Below are 14,814 nucleotides of genomic sequence, written 5' to 3' on the forward strand. Positions count from 1 at the left end.
CTGAACTAAAATAAGGAAGGTGTTTTTCCGCTCCCTTCCTATTTGAATAACTGTCTATGCCATATCACAAACTAGGTGTGAGATGAGGATTGTTGCAATCTTTAGTTTGGTGATCTTCATTCTCATATATTTGTGTGTATGTAATCTTGCTTCCAAACGGGTGTGGGATTCAGTGGGAACTGCTTATCTTGACCTATAGGATTTTGTATTTTTCATTTAAAAAAAATATTTTTTACATAATCTGTGATGGTGGTAGTAGCAACAGCAGATATTGTCCATTGGCAGCCTGCTACCAGGTTTGTGACCTTGAAATTCCCTCAGTGCAATGTGCTTCCATGGCATTTTGGGAGGAAAACATGGAGGCCATAGCAAAATAATTTTCTGTTCTATTCTTCCCCTTAAACTTTTAAATGAGGCATAGATTTTATTCTACTCTCCATTTTTCTATTATTCTCTAGCCTTTTTGTATTAAATTTCTAAAATAGAATCTTTCTCTTGAAAGAATTGAAGTGTTTTGCCATGTTATCTCTTGACTTTATTATTGACCTGCTTCTGTCTCCTTTCTTCTTGCTGCAATAAATATTGTTATTTTATTTTTATTTTACGTGGCTTATTCTTCCCTTTATAGCACTGGCCACGTTGCTCCTGAGTTTTGTGGGCCTCATTGGGTGTCATAGCTCTTCACTGTTAGAATTTTAAATCCTGTCTTTAAAATCACATAAGCGGTTGCTCCTCATTTTTCACTCTCCACAAAAGCTTTCTTCACCTCCTCCTCCTGGTGAATTGTAAGCATGTTACGCCCAATTTAGGTGTCACAAATAATTGTGATTATGCAAACCCGGAAAGGAAGGATGAGGGTGAGAGACCACAGTTTGTTGTTAGTTCTCCATATCATGGGTTGAATGATTGAAAATGTGATGTCTGAAATGAGCCAATTCATGATGTGTAGAATTACTCTTGATTCTAGGATTAATGTGCTGATCTGTGGTGTTGATGCACCCATATGTTAACTAGGCATGCTTTGTGTTTAGATCCTAACCAGGCTCTTCGGCTTTGTTTGGGCAGTACCGCAGTTGGAGCACAGTATGGGGCTATATCTGCTCTTAGCATCAACAACGATTGTTCAAGACTTCTGTGTGGTTTTGCAAAAGGACAGGTAAGGTTGATATGTGGCACAGTACTGTGCACGCTTACTCAGAAGTAAGTCCAGCTGTGTTCTGTCTACCCCAAGGTAGATTTGCAAACCCAGGGGTTAAGTTTCAGTGAAATCGGGTAAAGTGTGGAGCACCCTCTAACACCCTTTAAATGTCCTCTCTGCTGTTCTCTTTTCAATCCATACCAAAAACACTGGATCCAAAAATATCCACAACTAGAATTGAAGCTCTGGGGCTGACAGGAGGCTGGAGGCTGCATGCGAAATCTGCTGCACCACCCCGGACATCAACTATTAGGCCAGCCTTTCTCAACCTGTGGGTTCCCAGATGCTGTTGAACTACAACTCCCATCACCCCTAGCTAGCAAGGCCAGAACTCAGGGATGTAGTCCAACAACATCTGGGGACCCACAGGTTGAGAACTGCTGTTTTAGGCAGAGAGGCTAAGCAGTGTAAACAAAGCCCCGTTGCACCTTCAGTCTCTTTGGGGCTTCCTCTGCCTTCACTGTCATCCTCTTCGGGCTCCAGGGAGGGTCTCCTCATGAGCTATGAGGACTCTCTAGTTCTCTCCTGCCATTTCTGGGTTTGAACTGAATTATTTTATTATCTCCCAGCACCATGTCGCGAATTCTTCATGGCGCTTTAGCAGAAATGCTCAGAGTTCCAGGTTCTTCAGTGCAGTATATTTATTGTGAGCTATACAAATATCTACAGGCTATAATACATGAGCAGTTCATACAGTCAGAGTACCTGGCTGCACCTTAAGGCAAATAGGAAGACCTCTAACTCTCTGACCACACTCCTCTACACCACCACCTTACTGCTGGATAGGTTTCCCTTTTAAGCCGATGACAGCCAATCAACTGTCAGCACCTTACTGCTGAGTCATTCTGACCCAGCACTTGCATAGAAAGTATTGCATCAGCTAGCAAACTCAAACCTGTAGACCTACTATCACACACAGCATTCTGTGATCCCAACACACCACGTGTATATGTGGTTGTGCATAAGTGAGGGGACGCCTGTAATCAATGGCTACTGGTTGCGATGGCTTTGTTCCACCTCTGCTGTCCAAGGCAGTGTCTCTGAATTCCAGTTGCTGGGGATCGCAAGTGAGGAGACTGCTATTGCACTTGGGTTCTGCTCACAGGCTGCCTATGGGTATCTGGTTGGCCACTATTGGAACAGAATGCTCAATTCAATGGGCCTTTGGCCTGATCTATCTGGCCTCTTCTTATTTGGTTCTGGAGAGCGATGATTTTCTATTTACACCTTTTGTTATGTCCTTAGATAATTTCTTTCTACTGTGGCTTATTGTTGGGAGAAACCTGTTGACCTCAAATGTGATATAGATTAGCAAGCAGTACATGTATCCCATGCAGTACTTCTTTGTACTCCGTGAGGTCTTATTTTAATGCCAGAAAATTCAGCTTTTGTTTAAGTCTAGCTTTGATTTTCTCAATAAAAATGTCATATGAGAGAAAACATCATCCATTTTATTTGTTTATTTTGTAAACTCTATATTTCAGTTCCTAGCGAAACTTTCAAAGAATAGATAGATAGGTAGATGGATAGATAGTCATGTTCATCATTTTGGAAATTGGGAGTGCGCAATCTTGGCAGTCTTGCTCAATCATGTTGGCTAAGCTGGTGGGAGGAAGCTTCTGCTTTTAAACTGATGGACAAGCCATAGTGCACTTTAGATGTGATGTGGCAATTAAGAAAACTTTGTGGCCTTCCCCACCCTTTTGCTCCACGCCCCTTGGCTCGTACAGCCCTCCCTTTTCTTGTTGTTACTAAATGCAGTTGACAATCATGCCTGACCAGTATAACCCTAATTTCTCTTAGCCATAATTAGCTTTCAAACCAGAGTTTTAAACCAGGATTAGACCCCATTTGCTCTCAAAATGTGCTTAGCAGTAATTTTTGTTAATCATTCCAGCTCAGACTTTGCAGTCAGGATAGTTACTGCTAGCCAGGAGAGAGGGCTGAGGAGGGGAGGACATAGGAGCCAACTCCTAAGGGCCGAGGGGACTTCACCCTCTCAATTTTTTTTTGAGGGGGCTGCCCCCCCCAGTTGATAGACATTGCCATTCAAATGGTGTGCAAGCACTGTGTCATGTGATGATTATGCAGGGTGCTGCTTACCTGACCCCCCCATATTTTATTCAAGTTGGTACCCCTGGGGGAGGAGGAGTCTGCTCCCAGTTCCCAAACCATGGCAGTGGGGAAGCGTGATGTCAGAATTAGACCTTTGTTCTCTAAAACTTTATAAAATGTGAAGTACACTCTGTGCTTGGAAAACTAGGACAAAATAACTGAATAACGCTTGATTACACAACATGATGGTTGGCAAATATTTCATAGATGTCTTCATGCTTTGGTAATTCAGGCTTGTATTAGAGAAAATTAATGGTCTTTTACTTATAGATTACAATGTGGGATCTGGCTAGTGGAAAGCTTTTGAGATCAATAACAGATGCTCATCCTCCAGGAACAGCAATTTTGCACATTAAGGTAAGAAATATTAATTAATTCTGCTTTGTGAGCTGTGTTGGCTGCACTGAAATTGTGTTAGATCTTTCTGACGATAACAAATTGTGCACACCTAATACAGCACCAGTATTTCTTACCTCAAAATTTGAATTGCATAGGAAAGAGAAGTATATTAAAAATATCCCACCCACTTCTGAAAGGCCACAGATAGTTAAAGATCAAAGGCCTGGTTATAGAAGAAAGCTTTTGCCTGGTGCATAACAATATATAATGATGGTGCCAGGCGAGAGCATTCTACAAACAGTGAGGCACATGAAGAAGGGCCTCAGATGATGATCGCAGGGTCCAGGTTTGATTCATAGGGCCAGAGGCAATTCTTGAGGAACTGTGGTCCTGATCCCTTTAAGACTTTATAGGTCAAAACCAGCACTCTGAATTGGGCCTGGAAACTAATTAGCAGCCAGTGCAATCAGGCCAGGTTTGGCGTTTTATTCTCAAACTGTCTTGCCTCAGTAAGCAACCTGGCTGCTAAATTCTGCACCAGCTGAACTTTCCAAATTGTCTTCAGAGGCAGCCCCACATATAGCACATTACAATAATCTGACCTGCAGGTTACCAGAGCATAGACAACAGAGGTTGGGGTGTCCCTGTCCAGATAGCAGTGAAGCTGGACCACCAGCAGAAGCTGATAGAAGGCGCACTGCGCCACTGAGGCCACCTGAGCCTCAAGCGACAGCAGTTGTTGCAGAAATACCCCTAAGCTGTGTAACCGCTTCTTCTGAGGGAATATGACCCCATTAAGAGCAGGCCACCTCCCATCCATCTGGTCTAGGGTAGTGTCCATTCACAAGTGAGGTAATGTTAATGAAAGAAAGTTTTAAAAGTTGCTGAGAAGATACATGTGTGGGGGAAAAGTAATGTTCTGTTCAGTTTACAGATGATCCAACGCTAGCAATTTGCAACGACAGTGGAGGCTCAGTATTCGAACTCTCTTTCAGGTAAGAATCTGCGGGTTTATTGTCAGATGACAGCATTGTTGGAAATAGGCCCTTTATAATGAAATCTTTTCTAAGAACTTGAAGTGCAGCATTTCAAACACCAGGCTGTGCTCAAGATTTCAAGTTGAACGGACTGAGGAAAAACACTAGAGGCTTTAGAGGCCTAATTCTCTCTTGAGTATCCTGGTCAGTATCATTTGTGCTGGATTTGCAAATGTAGTTGTTAAAAGCCATTCCTGGAATTACATGCAACACTTTTGAAAGCTAAATTGGATATGCATTTTCCTATACACACAAGTCACCGTTGTAAATTGTTGCTGTTTGTTTATGTCCTTTTACTTTATTCTCAGGAGAGTCATGGGTGTGAGAACATGTGAGTCACGCTGCTTGTTCAGTGGTTCCAAGGGAGAAGTCTGCTGCATTGAGCCTTTACATGCAAAGACTGAACTGAGAGACCATCCCATCACCCAGTACTCCCTGCTTGCAATGGCTTCCTTAACAAAGGTGACTTCTACACAAGGCATCCTGTTTTAAAATGGAAGAAATATTGCCGAATGCCGAATGTTTATTACTTACTTTCACTTCTACCTGCAGATTCTCGTCATTGGCTTGAAACCGTCTTTGAAAGTGTGGATGACTTTCCCATACGGTCGTGTGAGTAATTTTGACAAATTCATGATTGTTCAAAGTGCTCTGGTGGAGCATGAGGGTTACTGGGGCCAACCCTACCATGAAGCAGAGGGAGGAAATTGCCTTGGGTAATTTCCCTCACACTCTGTTTCTCCTCATCCTGCCCCATTCCACCTAGCCATTACCCTCTGTTGAAGGACAGAGCTGTGTGTCCCACATGACTTGTCCTGCACCCCCAAAATTAGCCTGCCTCCTTCACATATAGTGGAGAATGTTCCTTTCTTGAATCAACTTCTGGTCTAGGCTGCTTCTGTACATGTGACTAGAGAGCACAACGCCATCTTGTCCTTTGCCTAAGGCAGAAAATTGTACTAGGCCAGGCCTGAGGATTATTTGGGGAGAACCTTAGTTTGGATGTCTAACACAGCCTTCCATTGTCTTGTAAGAACTTTATACAACACACACTGCACCGATGGAGTAATTCTTTGCCACATGAGGCATACCTAAGACCATTGAAATCAGTAGGCTTAAGTGCACCCACCTCTGCAAGGACTGGAGATGCTAATGTTGTACATTTCAAGCTGATTGCATCTTTATATAGATTTGGAAAGTAAAGTATTTTTATATATATATTTAGTAAAGAGCATGACTATAGCATTGTTGAAATAGCAAGTCTTTTTGTAAATTGAGTTTAAATTAGACCAGTATATTTCACTTTCAAACCAGTACTTCTCCCCCCTCTACAGCCAGTACTTTTTCTTTCTTTTACTTGGTGCTAAGAATCTAGTATATTTTCATCTTCAGATGGACCCCTCCAGTGTTCCATTGCTAGCATGGCATTTTGTTGCTGTGCAGACATCTGTGAATCCCGTGCTTGCCTTCTGCCGAGGAGATGTTGTCCATTTCCTTCTGGTAAGGTTCATTTTATCAATCAGCTTTGGAGAGTTGCTTTCTAAATACATTTTCCCTCAGAGTAGTTGGTCATTAACTTACAGAAGCTCAGACTGTAGGATGGCAACAGTTGTGTTGTAGATGAGTTTCTTGGCTTACTAGTCTGTTGAAAAAGCCAAAGTATCTAATTGTTCAGTTTGACTTTCACTTGAGTGTATGTTGGGATTAGTGGGAATCACTCTTCTTTATTTATTTCCTGAATTATTTGTATACCATAATTTCATTAAAAAATATATCAGAGTTGTTCTCAACAAATATAATACAGTAAAACACACACAAGCTGATCACCGGCTGACTATCATGAAAAATGTTGGCAAATTTAAAAAGTTTTTTGCAGGTGTTAGACGAAAACACAGCTGAAGGTAGCACAATTGTAAGCAGCCCAATTGCTTGATGGACCAATGGTCTGACTCTGTATAATGCAGATTATTATGTTCCTATGAATTACCTTATTTCATCACCAGGTTAAGAGAGATGAATCTGGAGCAATACATGTTACAAAGCAGAAGCAGCTACATCTCCACTATGACCTCATTAATTTTACAGTAAGTTGCTATGGTTTATTTTCTAGTAGGAAATGCGAAGAATTTTGTTGCTAAAAAAGAAATAGGCATTTCTTCCATTTAATAGGCTCTTAACTCTTCAGAAGATGAACCTTATCTGGGTAATGATGGTGAGGGGTGTCAGATGTTTATGTAGTTGTCTCCCTTCTGGCCTCTGTTGGCAGAGAGGAGCACCAACATTTAGGGGGCTGTGCTGTGGCTGAGGCTGCAATGTCACTCAGCCAAGCTACTTCCAATTGTTGTCTCACCTTTTTTTAGCAGGATCCAGGGGCTCAAGGATCCTCCTAGCAAATAACACAAAAAACCCACAGTCTGACGTGACCAGTGCAAGCTGGTTGCAGAAATGACTCCTCTGCTCCCCACCTTCATCTAAGATTGCTCTGTTGTTTGCTAGTGAATTTCAAAGTACAGTGGTACCTTGCTTCAGGTTACAGACTCCGCTAACCCAGAAATAGTACCTCAGGTTAAGAACTTTACTTCAGGATGAGAACAGAAATCGTGCTCTGGCGGCACGGCGGCAGCGGGAGGCCCCATTAGCTAAAGTGGTACCTCAGGTTAAGGACAGTTTCAGGTTAAGAACGGACCTCCAGAACGAATTAAGTTCTTAACCCGAGGTACCACTGTACTTAAATACATTGTTGCCACTTTAATAGTTCTCATTGTGTTGTCTCTTGAGCTGCGATCTTAATTTCTTCTGATTTGCCTTGGTTTGATTCTAGTAGAAAACTCATCAACATTAACTATTATTGGAAGGGTGTTTAAGACTTGAATAACCTGGAGGTTTAAAAAGTATAAACATATAACCTACAAATATGAATTTTTAAAAAACTTCATTCTAGTTTTGAGCCTTGGGGCTTAAAGGGGTGCTTCAAGTTTTGCTCCCAATGGTTGTGGAGACCATCATATTAAGAAAGAGCTTGTCATATAATTGTGGGGATTTGTACATCACACTTGAGATTTTCCACTTTAAAATGTATGTTTCTAGTCTTGCTGGTGGTTAAATATTCCCAGGAAAATTACATGGCATTCCTTTCTTACTTATTTGTACTGAGACCCCAACTTCTAAAGTTAGTCATGTTGCCACCAGCTATATAATTCGGATGCTATGGCTTTATAAGATTTATTTAAGAAGAAGAGGAGTTTGGATTTGATATCCCACTTTATCACTACCTGAAGGAGTCTCAAAGCAGCTAACATTCTCCTTTCCCTTCCTCCTCCACAACAAACACTCTGTGAGGTGAGTGGGGCTGAGAGATTTCAGAGAAGTGTGACTGGCCCAAGGTCACCCAGCAGCTGTATGTGGAGGAGCGGGGAAGCGAACCCGGTTCACCAGATTACGAGTCTGTCGATCTTAAGCACTACACCACACTGGCTCTCTTAGTGCCCAATAATATCCCCTGTCCTTTTGTGTTATTAATTGTTGGTACCTGTCACCTTTGCTTGATTTCTAGTGGATAAATTCACGCACAGTGGTGCTTCTGGATAGTGTGGAGAAACTGCATGTGATAGATCGTCAGACGCAGGAGGAACTTGAGACTGTGGAGATCTCAGAAGTCCAGTTGGTGTACAACAGCAGCCATTTCAAATCATTGGCTACAGGAGGCAATGTCAGCCAAGCACTGGTACGGCCAAATGAGACATGTACTTAATGAACATGTTGGTTTGTTAGGAATTCCTATCTAACATCTGGTGTGTCCTGAATCTGCAGCTAAATAACTTCTCTCTCTCTCTTCCCCACCTGCACCATTTCTTCTTATAGTTCTGTTTTTGTACAATTGGGTTTTGTATTCTTCCTTTATGGCATAACTGCTTGAATTTTAGCATGTACTGCAGTATGGCCTTGCAGGTAGCAATAGAGAGAAAAACCATGCTACAATGATGAGAGCAGACATACAGAAAGGACCTTCCTCTCCTTTCCAACTATATACACTTCAACACGTCCAAAAGATACCTTGAAACTCTGCCATCACTTTGCTGCACACAGAAATTGTTTGTTTGCTTACATAGCAATCAGTGTCTCATATCCAGATTTTAAAACTTGACCATAGTTTTGTTCTGTCTCTTGCCCATTTGGTAAATTTCAGCAGAAATTAGCTTATGTTTCAAGTTTCTGCATTGCAAACTACATGTCTGAAATATATTCAGCCTATTTGGTAAATATTAGCTGCCTTGTTGACCCATAACACATCATTAAAACTCTTAGTGGATCACAGATGAATGTTAAATGACTACTAAATGCTCTACTTTGAATTTGTCACCTGCTACTACACAAAGTAGAGAGAGAAACGACTGAACAATTAAGCTTGTCTGGCTGCACTTATTTTTTCCACTGCCCTATATTCCTCATATATTTTCTTACTAATGAAAACACCACTACTGTACTCTTGTACTAAATAAAAACACTCCATGTTTTTTAGGCGCTGGTGGGGGAGAAAGCTTGTTACCAGTCAATCAGCAACTGTGGTGGTCAAATATTTTATTTAGGTACAAAGGTAAGTCTGACCAGGTTCTTCTAAAACTATTTTATTATTTATTAGGCCTCTTTTTCTGCCTCTTATTAGATCGATTAAATTATTATTACCTCAGTATAGAATTATTTGTCATTTGTTTTAGTACTTGTAAAGCACCTTGTGTTCTTTGGCAGAAGGGTGGCGTATATAAATGTAATAAATAGAATAAAGCTATCAATGGCTCCTAGTCATGATGGCTATATATACTACCTCCAGCATCAGAGATGGCATGAGAGGTTTTTTGTCTTCAGATGTTGCTTGTGGTCTTTTCATCTGCATTTTGTTAGCCGCTGTGGAAAACAGGATGCTGGATTAGATAGCCCTTTGATCTTAAGTTGCGGGATTCATGTTTCTTCAGCACCTAGAATAAATGTTGCCTAAGCATCCTGCGAGCTAGTATGGGAATTCATAGTTACTACCAACGAACGCTTAAGTAGACAACTGCATTTACTTGCGCTTTTACTTTCCTCTACTTTCAGTCTGTCCATGTGATGACACTGAGAAGCTGGAGAGAGGTAAGTGAAGAGAAAGGCCCTGGTGTTATTAAGACTGCAACCTTAAATTCACTTACATAGGACTAAGCTTTTCTGAAGTAAGTTTGGCTTATAACTGAGTAGACATGTATAGGATGACAATGTAGAGAGCTTAGGTTCATGCCTTGGTGACAGGAGGAATGAGCTGCCTTCAAGACAAACCTTTGCAGAGTAAATATACACATTATGGACAGAAAACATTGGTGTCCTGTTAATTGAACGCAATATTTTCACCAATAAAGCATTGCTAATCTAGACTGCACTGTCTTTTTTATTTATTTCATTATTCATGATGCACTGAAAGATTACCTCAGTACTATTGATGCTGTATGTGTATCAGCAATGAGGGAAACTTACAAAAATCTGAAGAAATTGCTAAAGGGAGTTAGTGTATCATGTTCCTTCCATCAGCAAACCCCATAGTTCGTTTTGTTCCAAACTGACAAGTGGATGGCAAATAAAATGGATTGGCTTATTATTTTAACTGCCATTAATTATTGCCCAGCTCCATGTTATTCAAAGGGCAGTTGTTTTGATGTTATGATGTTAACCATTTTTCAGTGCTGCCTGTTTACAGAATGGATTTGTGGAGTACTATTTTTGAGTGGCTGATCGATCTGAGACACGTATATGTGTGGGTCGTGCACATTGCATTTTTGAGGGGAAGGGGTTGGAGCAAGCATTCTGTGTTGGAGCAAGCATCCTAGAAATGTCTTAAAACACAAACAGAACAATTAGAATTCCTGAATTAAATCCTTAATTGGAGATTGCCTTTGGTCACAATCTGTAACAGTTGTTGCTGTTGTGTATCTGACTTCAGAGAATAGATCACCTTCTGAAACAAGACTGCCTTAATGAAGCACTGGCTCTTGCTTGGTCCTTTCATGAAGGGAAAGCCAAGGCTGTTGTAGGTAAGTTTGATTTAGTTATTTTACCACCTAAATAAATGCTTCAACAAAAGCCCCCCCCCAATTGCTTACCTTCTAGCAGCTGATCTTAAGAGGTATATTACCTCTGAACATGGAACTTTCAGCTTTCTGTCCTGGCTAAAAGCCATTGTTGGTACACCTGCCTTTCATAAATTTGTCTGATCCCATGCTAAAAATAATCTTGCCTGTGTTTTAATTCTACAGTATATGTGGTGGTGGTTATACACTTTAAAATTGTGTTTTGAGACATTTAATTTATTAAAAATTGCCTACTCTGAGTTATAATAAGTGAGGAGCTTTTTCATTTGCAGTCTGACCTGGAAAAGACTTGGTATTCTGTTTTGTTTTTAAACAGGGTTATCTGGAGATGAACAGAAACGAAAGGCTGTTGTTGCAGACAGAGTGAGTTTTTCCTCTTCCTAATCTTATCTTTTTTTTTCAAATATAGAGCTACATTCTATCTTTTTTTTTCTGTACGATTTTTTCTGTACACCTCCACAATGATTAAACATTGACACTGTACATTAACTGATATTGCATCCAAACTTTGTGGGAGGTCCAGGTAGCCTTAGTGGTTCGAGGCCCCTTTAGCAGCTGTGACTGATACCACAGCTATGGCTGTTCCTGAACCGGCAGAGCCTTGACCACAGTAGTTCAGTCTTTGCTGGCTTCAAGCTTGGATTCCTGGCAATGCACTCTATGTGGGGCTTCTCTTGCGCTTGATCTGGAAGCTGCAGTTAGTGCAGAATGCTGTAGCATGACTGCTGACAAGAATGAGACACCTCTGCACTGGCTGCTGATTCACCAAGTTCAAGGCCATTCCTATTAGATTCAAAGGATTGTGGCTAGGAAACCCAGCATCTATGAGAGAACTTTGGCAGCTGGACAGCCCACCCCCAATTTGCCCCTGTATCCCTTTCTGAACTCCTTCCTAGGGCCATAAATCAGTGGTAGAACATGTGCATTGCATGTTCTCCTTCCATCATTAAGCACCTTCCTCTCATATGAAGCATGACGGCACTCCTTACCTCTGTAATCTTTCTGTTTCACAGATGGTTGAAATTCTTATCCATTTTGCTGATCGAACAATGAAGAAATGTCCTGATCAGGGTAAAATCCAGGTGATGGAGCAGCACTTTCAGGTACAATGCTTTTTGCAGTGATTTCTCTTCTCTTTTCTATTTCCACTTAAAATTCAGAGGTTAAAACGGTTATGAATGGTTTCAAGAGAAATGGAAGCACCTATATAAAAATAATATTTCCTTGTATAGGCTGCTATCATGCTGCTCTTGGGCATCTTGTGGTAGACGCAGGGTTGATTCTTCATCAGAAAAAAATTTCAAGTCTTGAGGATAATGTGCAAGCAATATAGTGACTTCCTAATTTTGTGATCTCCCTGTATCAGTGCAAGTTTAATCTTTTCTGGATAACAGCTACAGAGCAGTAATAGGAGATCAAGTAGTACTTGCGGATTGTTAGTGACACTTTCTGTGTGGTTTTTTCGCAGGATATGGTGCCTGTCATTGTTGATTACTGCCTTCTGCTTCAGCGGATGTAAGTGAGAGCATGAGAAACTTGCTTACTGAATTCAATAGATTTGCCATACATACTGCACCAGGACTGCCACCTATAGCTGTTCCTTGCCTTAATGACAAACAGTAGGTGTTCCAGAAGAAAAGTGGAATATGAGAGCTGACAATGATGGAACAATTGAGCCATAGGGGAAGGTTTTCTCTAAATTTCCTGTCTGAATGATCTTGAATTATAGCACTGCATTCGCAATTGCTTATTTGTAAAATGGCGGGTTTCTAAATGGATTTTCCTTTTAAGGCCTCACCTTTTAAAGTTTTTGGTCTGAATGACAGATGTTTCAGGAATTTCATCTTTGTGAATTCCAGTGCAAATTGACTTGATCTGTCCCTTCTAGACTCATATGCAGATCATATGCAGATTTCACATTTATCTGAATTTTACAAGGCAGTTCTCACTTAAAAAAAAAAAGTACCAAAATGTTTATTTTAATATAAGGTATGTTACTAAATGACATTTTATGGGGGGGGGGAATACGTATTTATAGACTAATGTGTATTTTAAACCTAAGACAGAACAGCTTTACTGTCTGAACACATTCAAAACCGATACTGGCAGAAATAGATTAACCAGTCCCCCATCTGTAATATGAATACAGGAAGTGTTTTTGCCTGCTGTGTATCCTGTAGAAGTCAACCATTACTAGTTAAAATAAGTTTTTAATTTTTGATAATTACTTATTCACTTGTCATCTTCATTCTAGGGATCTGTTGTTTAGCCAGATGTATGACAAGATGAGTGAAAATTCTGTGGCGAAGGGTGTCTTTCTGGAGTGTCTTGAGCCATACATTTTAAGTGATAAATTGATGGGAATTACAGCTCAAATTATGAAAGATTTGCTGCTTCACTTCCAAGATAAGAATTTAATGGCAAACATGGAGGCTTGCATTGTACATATGGATATCACCAGCCTAGACATACAGCAGGTGATAATTGGTAACCTTCATATTTTGACATGGATGTAATCTCATTCTGCTGCTGTTTAAGTATGAATGTTTTCAATAGTTAACGAACAAGATGTTTAAAACGTTTTGTGTTGCCTTGTGCTACAGAGATGCCCCTGGGCTCTGTAAAACTCTAAAAAGCATTTTAGAACCAGACAAGATCTCTTAGGGTAATCTACATTAATCCAGCTCTAATTATGTGGATTAATACCAGTTTCAAACTTGGGGTAAATCATGGGTGGGGAATCTCTGGTCTGCAAGCCAAATAAGGCTTACCAGGCCTCCCCATTTGGCCTGCAAAGCCATTTTTAGGAGTCCATGCCCACTTGCCCTATTCTTGTCATGTATGATGTCACCAGGTGTCTCATGGGTAAGGGCGGGGCTTCAGAGGAAAAATTGGGCACTTAAAATGAGCTCCCAATTGTTCTTTTGGTGAAGCACTTCCAGCACCCATTAACCACCCCTTCTGCAGGGCCTGTAAGACAGAGCTATTCTGTCTGGCCTTCCATTTGAATTAGCCTGATCTGCTATTCCCTTTTCCCTTTCCCCTTTCCTCTTCTATGAAGAAACCCTTTCTGGACCCCACATTTAAATTCTTATTCACACATCTCCTTGCTGGCCCTAGTAGGACCAACTTGGCCAGTTAGCCCTGGTGATTATTCGATGTCTACTGACTAGGTTCCCCCCCCCCAAAAAAATGACCCCTGAATTTTTGAATTTTATTGATATTGATGCTGCATTTTATGTTGTATTATATACTGTTTTATGCTGCTTTTAAGTCGCATTTTAATCAATGTTTTATATTTGCTGTTAGCCGCCCTGAGTCCGGTTTTTAAACTGGGAAAGGCGGGGTATAAATAAATATTATTATTATTATTATTATTATTATTATTATTATTATTATGAGCAGTGGCTCGTTCAAGGAGGGGGAATTGTTCTCCCTTCCAGTGCTGCTTGAACCTTAAAAAACTGGAGGTTCAAAGAGCAGCACAGGACTGTTTGAAAGCTTTTCCAAAGCAGCTCCATACCTCAGTTTAAGAAGCAGCATGGTTGTATTTGTAAAAGGGCTTTAAACATCCCTTTGAAAAGCCAGGAATTCCAAAAACAGCATGTGGACGTTCGAAAACCCTTTGCCACAAATTACCTCCCTTCCCCCTCATTTAAGGAAATCAGTTTCAGCTTTTTGTATATGTATTGCTCTACATTATCTTCTGAGTCCACATGCTGCTTACTGTCTGTTATAGTGTTGAATAAATCTTCAAGTCTCAAGGCATATTTTTTTGTTCCTAGGTGGTCCTCATGTGCTGGGAGAATCGTTTGTATGATGCCATGATCTATGTCTACAACAGTGGCATGAATGACTATATTACACCAATGGAGGTAGGAAGGTTGGAACCACATACTAAGTACCTTCTGTGCTCATCATCCGTTTTCCGCAAGACACTTAACTAACCATCAGCCCCAGCCAGGGTGGCTGATGGTTAGGAATTAAGGGAATTGGAGTCCAACATGGTCTG

At 40.7% G+C, this 14,814-nt stretch overlaps 1 protein-coding gene across 9 annotated transcripts in view; it reads left to right on the forward strand.

The window, feature by feature from the left end:
• VPS8 (VPS8 subunit of CORVET complex) overlaps window positions 1–14,814 on the forward strand; it is a 92,434-nt gene that overhangs the window by 15,055 nt on the left and 62,565 nt on the right. For all 9 annotated transcript variants that reach the window (XM_083506301.1, XM_083506298.1, XM_083506302.1 and 6 more), the window contains 16 exons: window positions 1,032–1,156; window positions 3,584–3,670; window positions 4,580–4,647; window positions 4,998–5,151; window positions 5,242–5,301; window positions 6,082–6,189; window positions 6,693–6,773; window positions 8,243–8,413; window positions 9,209–9,283; window positions 9,781–9,816; window positions 10,655–10,745; window positions 11,119–11,165; window positions 11,816–11,905; window positions 12,271–12,317; window positions 13,057–13,279; window positions 14,588–14,677. In XM_083506301.1, coding sequence (XP_083362427.1) covers window positions 1,032–1,156; window positions 3,584–3,670; window positions 4,580–4,647; window positions 4,998–5,151; window positions 5,242–5,301; window positions 6,082–6,189; window positions 6,693–6,773; window positions 8,243–8,413; window positions 9,209–9,283; window positions 9,781–9,816; window positions 10,655–10,745; window positions 11,119–11,165; window positions 11,816–11,905; window positions 12,271–12,317; window positions 13,057–13,279; window positions 14,588–14,677 — 1,553 coding nt within the window. The remainder of the gene's footprint in view (window positions 1–1,031; window positions 1,157–3,583; window positions 3,671–4,579; window positions 4,648–4,997; window positions 5,152–5,241; window positions 5,302–6,081; window positions 6,190–6,692; window positions 6,774–8,242; window positions 8,414–9,208; window positions 9,284–9,780; window positions 9,817–10,654; window positions 10,746–11,118; window positions 11,166–11,815; window positions 11,906–12,270; window positions 12,318–13,056; window positions 13,280–14,587; window positions 14,678–14,814) is intronic.

This window comes from Podarcis liolepis (assembly GCF_965112155.1).
Source record: "Podarcis liolepis genome assembly, chromosome: 5".
NCBI lineage: Eukaryota > Metazoa > Chordata > Lepidosauria > Squamata > Lacertidae > Podarcis > Podarcis liolepis.